The sequence below is a fragment of the Pieris rapae genome, chromosome Z (assembly GCF_905147795.1).
Source record: "Pieris rapae chromosome Z, ilPieRapa1.1, whole genome shotgun sequence".
In the NCBI taxonomy this organism is placed as follows: Eukaryota; Metazoa; Arthropoda; class Insecta; order Lepidoptera; family Pieridae; genus Pieris; species Pieris rapae.
The window spans coordinates 5,484,971-5,491,032 of record NC_059534.1 but is presented as its reverse complement, the minus strand read 5'-3'; the positions used below and the strand labels follow the sequence as shown (position 1 = coordinate 5,491,032).

The 6,062-nt window shown below is 30.4% G+C and overlaps 1 protein-coding gene across 1 annotated transcript; it reads right to left on the bottom strand.

Moving 5' to 3' along the window:
- Window positions 1–767: 767 nt before the first annotated feature.
- On the bottom strand, window positions 768–5,985 carry LOC111000112 (prostaglandin E synthase 2). The gene is made up of 5 exons (XM_022269465.2): window positions 5,557–5,985; window positions 5,273–5,482; window positions 4,728–4,927; window positions 3,956–4,168; window positions 768–1,681 (listed from the first exon to the last, which is right to left on the bottom strand). Exons 1-5 carry the CDS (start codon window positions 5,827–5,829, stop codon window positions 1,420–1,422), a joined length of 1,158 nt encoding a protein of 385 aa, XP_022125157.2. The 5' UTR covers window positions 5,830–5,985; the 3' UTR covers window positions 768–1,419.
- Between the last annotated feature and the right edge of the window lie 77 nt (window positions 5,986–6,062).

The window sequence follows — 6,062 nt, the reverse complement described above, 5'->3', positions numbered from 1 at the left end:
CTAATTCAGTTTTTATGAAAAATATACTATCCTCGACATATGTGGTTGAATTCATTGTACACATGTAGCAATTTATACTGTATTATATATATATATATTGACAATAATTGATATTAGGTTATAAACACAAAATAATATTATTTCTTTGGAGAATAAGTGAAACTACCTATATTTTTGATATATGACAATATTTTTTTAACTTTGCCAGAATGCCTTCTAGTATATCTTGTTTTTCTTCTTTAAGAAGGATTTGATTTCTTCTTCGGTTATATTACAGTTTTCAAATTTATAAAGGAAATAAAAAATCAATTTAACTAAATATGCAGTAAATGACATATCTATCTTCTGTCAATTTTTAGTGAAAAATATATATTTTCTTGCATTAAAAATATGTCCCGTTTTTTAATATAAAGCTCAACATTTTTATAATGCAAATCCGCTATTTAAATACACGTGCTTATAATGAAAATCTTTTTTAATTTGTTTTTTTGTTTTCGCATGTTTTCATCGGAAATAATGGTGCCATTCAAATCATCACTGCAATTTCTCCTATCTATTCCGAAACTAAATAAATCGGCACTATTCGGACCTGAAGTGCTATGGAACGAATTTCGTGATTGTACCGTCTCGATTCGAAATATCGGTGTCCGTTATATACCAATTTACAATATGGTTGGCCACGAGGCCTTGAGAACGCAATCAAAGTCAACACTTGGTGTATGATTAAAACAGCAGTTACAAATTTACATTTATTTTAACTACATCTAATGTAAATATGTTATTATCAAGGTATGTAAACTAAAACACAGCAACTGAGAAATACAACTTATTGTGTACCATAAAAACTTAAAAATTTCTTTGGAAAATACAAATTCTGGTATATTTAAACAATTTCTTTTTAAATCAACTAAACATACGCTTATGATTTTATTAAAGATACACTACATGCGCGCTTCCTTGAAAAAGGTTCGCAAATTAATATTAATCTTGAAACTAAAATGATATATTAATTATAAATATAATACTAAAGTAGCCATAAGAATGCCCCGCGAGAAAAGATCTATTTAAAAGTCCAATTTATGTCCAGTATATTAATAAGGTTTTTTTATGATAAATTTTAAACAAGTACTGGCAGCTAGTAACTGATTTTTGGTATAGTACATGGATAGACATATCTCTTTATTAAATCTATATTAATAGAAATGGCCATTTAAGACTAGCCACATCATGACAGAATTAATTAAATTAGTTCAAAATTTAAAAATACCATTTTATTATAAATTTATCCTGGACAAATCAACTTGATTACCACACTAGCTATATTTAAGATGGTAAACATTTGAGGGCTTTAAGAATGGCCGTAGAACATTATGAGCCATAAAACATATTTTTCTTTTGTACATATTTGTTAAAATTACTTTATTTAAGGGGTATAACCCTCCCTTTAGTGGCCTCTAAGTGTTTTTTCATATTATCAAACCAATTACCTATGGCTGTGTTTTGCCTCAAATCTTCAAAAGCTCGACATCCTTCAATACTACAAAGTACACCAAATACACTTATATCTGCCAAATTAGGTGTATCACCACCTAGATAAACAGTGCCTTTCTTTTGAATGGCTGACATCCAATCATTGGCTGCATCATATAACGACTGACGCTCGTCATCTTTAATGTTATGTCTGAAACAATAATATTCTGCTTTTTTATTGAATTGATTTTTAGTAGTATCATCTCATCTATACTTCTTTCATTTAGATATTTGCAATAAATAAACTACTAATTACAGGGCCAATTTCTAATATTCATCATTAGGATTTTACATTGTTATATAGGCTGTATTTATAACCAAAATATATTCATTATTATAATATTTACATGAGTGTAAAGAACATATTATTATATAACATTAAAATTTAGCCTTTGTATTGTCCTATACCTACATAACAACTACATCAAACAACAAGTCTCACGCAAATAGGTATTGAATAGTTATTCCTCATTTATTAATAAGCATTTAATGTAGTTTCAATAATAACTCAATGCAAAACATTTTATTTCATTAATTAAATCAAAAAATGCCTTATTGACAACAAAACTGACCCTGACATTTATTTCAGTCTTACAATAATTTATGGTAAGGGCACTATTGGCCCAGTATACATTTTGGTTTCCATATATTACCTATGCTTTATTAACCAAATAGGTAATTAATATTTATGTGAATCCAAACCTAACATCAACAAATATTTCTACCTGATACTTTGCCAATGCGCTATGTTATAATAAAATATTGTTTTAGTAACTATCTATATATATAAAAGAAAGTCGTGTTAGTTACACCACTTATAACTCAAGAACGGAAGAACAGATTTGGGTGAAAATTGGAATGGAGGTAGCTTAGAGCCAGGAGACGGACATAGGATACTTTTTATCCCGTTCGACAGCGTTCCCGAAGGACTTGACATGAAACGTCAGTCACTATAAAACGTGGTATAACAAAAAAGAATAATAAAACGCAAATGATAGCTATGTAATTGACGTATAATGACAGCTATGTAATGACGTATATATGACAATTTGATATTTGTAAGAAATCAATATTCAAAATATTTCTATTAAATAAATAATTAAATGTAATGATAGTGCCATTGCCCATTCGTATAAACAGTGAAGAGAACTATAAAACTCGATATGGTCGTATGTATACAGTTCGTCCAAAGAATGATGAATGTTTCTATTTGTTGTTGTTGTCGAAAGACGCATTTAATCGAGTATTGGAACGGGAACGTGAATATGATCACCAGGAATTAGATTTAGTAGTTCAAACGAATGTAACCCTGTTGAATTACCAACAAAAGGAAGTTTATGATACTTTAATGAAGGCAAACGATGATGAAAACGGTGGTTTATATTTCCTAGATGCCCTTGGTGGAACTGGCAAGACATTCCTCATGTCATTAGTTTTAGCAACTGTTCGGGTGAGATCCAACATAGCGGTTGCAGTTGCTTCTTCTGAAATAGCAGCCACATTGTTAGAAGGATGCCGTACGGCTCATTCAGAATTAAAATTACCGTTAAATCTTCAAACTATTGAAGAACCAACGTGTAATATTGCAAAACACTCAGCAATGGCCAAAGTTTTAGCGGCATCGAAAATCATCATCTGGGACGAATGCACAATGGCGCATAAACGTGCATTAGAAGCACTTAACAAAACATTAACAGATTTACGCAATGACTCGAGATGTTTTGGAGGAGCAATGATTTTACTGTCTGGCGATTTCTGCTAAATACTGCCAGTAATTCCAAGATCTACGACTGCCGACGAAATAAACGCTTGCCTCAAATCGTCAAATCTATGGCGCTATGTGAAGAAACTGCAGCTGACAAGAAACATGAGAGTTACATTGCTTAATGATACATCTGCTGAAGATTTCTCGGAGCAATTGCTGACTATCGGTAATGGTGAGGAAGTTCTTATTCCGAGGATCCCGATGATCCCAACCGATATGCCGTTTGAATTTAAAAGACTTCAATTTCCGATACGTCTTGCATTTGCCATGACCATCAACAAATCACAAGGCCAATCCTTAAAAGTTTGTGGTTTAAATCTAGAACATTCATGTTTTTCCCATGGTCAATTATACGTGGCATGTTCACGGGTCGGAAGACCATCTGCGTTGTTTGTTAAGTGAAGAGTAACCTATGTACTAAAATACAGAAATAATAATGAATGATTAATGTAGGTATTTAATTTTTTTGTATTTTGTTCCAATAAAAAAAACTGCTTATTTATTGCCATTAAGGCGGAACAAAGTTCGCCGGGTCAGCTTGTTCTTAAATACAACACACTCACACTTAGTATTTTTATTACTTAAAATATTTTAACAAACATTCTGTCTTGAATAAAATGAAATATTATACTAGTACACATTAAGATTAATCACACTTACCTCTTTTTAAGCCTCTTTGAAATAATCCACATTGCAGCTGCGCCACCATAAACCATAAGTGCAACTTCCCAAGCTGGGAATGATTCTCTCCATCCACCAACAACTTCAAACCATTTAAATGTCTCAATAGCTTCCTCAGTTGTTCGGTAGACATTAGGAGACAATGTGTGAACCAATACAGAATCTGCCCATTTTCTCCAATCCCGCTCTTCCCTGAAAACATAAGGAAATTTCTGTAAACTATCTTATGATCTAAAAGGATATTGTATTTAAATTCATGTTCAACAAAAAAAAAGAGTGTGTGTACTTATGTACACGCGTTAGAAGTTATACTTCTTTGGCATATGGAAAAAAATAAAATGCAATAGTGATTAACGATAAATATTAAAATTAATCCAAAAGATTTTATTTAAATAAATAAATAATTACTTAGTAAGTAAATACTATCACCGTCTTATATGAAATTGATTTAAAAACACCAAAATAATATTGATTTATTCAGACTGTTTAATTGTACTGTTACTTAACATGAGTTCTAAATATAAAAATACTAGAATATATAACATAAACATAGTTATCGATTTCCATGTCACCTAGACCTAACTTTAATGTTTTGTTGATGGGTCTTTTATAAACGTAACAAATAATTCCTGATGATATAAGGGATAAGCAAAGTAAAAGATAATGACAATTTAAAGACCCATAGAAATATGTTTAATACTGACATAGTTTAATCAGGCATAGTCATTGAATAAATTTTTATGAAACTTACATTTCCGCAATTTTCTTTTTTTCACTTGTTGTACTATTTAACATTACAAAATATTTATTGGTTATATCAGTTACTTCTTTTCCCGAATCATTAGTATACCGGGTTGAGGGATAATATTTGATAATGTCTCTTAACTGCATTTGCTTATCCCGAAGATATGTTTCAAGGACAGATATAATTGCAGTACTATCAAGTAATTGCTAAAAAGCAAAAACAAATTAAATCCAGAAGTAAAATCTGGTAAGTCAATGATGTGGCCATCATTTCATAAAATATAACTGACCAAACAATATTACACAGATCAATAAATAGGCAGTGTTTAACAGCTAAAAGCAGGGTATTTAAATATAAAGTCAAACTTAAAATTGCATTTTTTTATATTTCTATAAATGTCACAAATTTAATTAAGAAAAATGCTTTGGTAATCTGTAGTGGAAAGAAACTCCAGTCTTACCAGGTCACATATAAATAATATTGAATGTGTCCCTAAGATACATTTCATAAATAGCATTGAAATATCAACATTTGAAAAAGTCTACGGTTACCTGATAACCATCTTCTACTTTTGCTAATAAAATAGGCACTTTCTTATAACCTGACCATTTTATTGCTTGTCGCAGAACAGCATCAACTTCAACAACTTCATAGCTGATTCCTTTAGCATCTAAATATGTTCTAACTTTGCAACAAAATGGGCATGTACGATATTGAAACAAAATAAGTTGTAAGTTGCTAGAGTCTGTATCATTCAAAACCTACAAATATAAAGAGTATTAAATAATTTACCAAGTAACTCCAATATCACAAAAATATGTTTGCAATAATTTACCTTGTAATGAGCTTTGTATTCTGGTGCTTCTTTTAAAAAGGCATATTCATCAGTTTCTATGACATTATTTCTTTTTTTAACATTAACTTTGTAATGTGTGTAACTTCCATAGCCGGCACCTATCAATATTCCAACACTAGCGCTCACCAATGTTAATTTTGCTGTTGATTTAGGGAGCTTGGTTTTGGTTGAATATAACACTTTAGAAAATGCGTTTTCTTTCAGAGAAGGTAAGATTACCTTTCGGAAAATAGTCAAGGTTGGCCGCCACATGCCTATTACATAGATCCCGTATTTTAATTATAAATATATAAATAATAAAATAATAACGGATATGATAGTATACTTAATGTAATTAAACAGAATGAATTAATTTATAAATATTATATTTAAATTAATCAATTGAAGATTGATCATTGAAATCCAAACTTCAAATATGGCACAGATTTTTAGCAAAATTTTGACAATTCATAAAACAATGAAAAAACTGTTGAGTTATTGTGGGA

Coding starts and splice junctions, on each gene's coding strand:
- LOC111000112 (XM_022269465.2), bottom strand. CDS start 5,829: ATGTGGCGGCCAACCTTGACTATTTTCCGAAAGGTAATCTTACCTTCT. Junction 5,483..5,556: donor AATACAAAGCTCATTACAAG/GTAAATTATTGC, acceptor TTATATTTGTAG/GTTTTGAATGATACAGACTC. Junction 4,928..5,272: donor AAGTAGAAGATGGTTATCAG/GTAACCGTAGAC, acceptor TTTGCTTTTTAG/CAATTACTTGATAGTACTGC.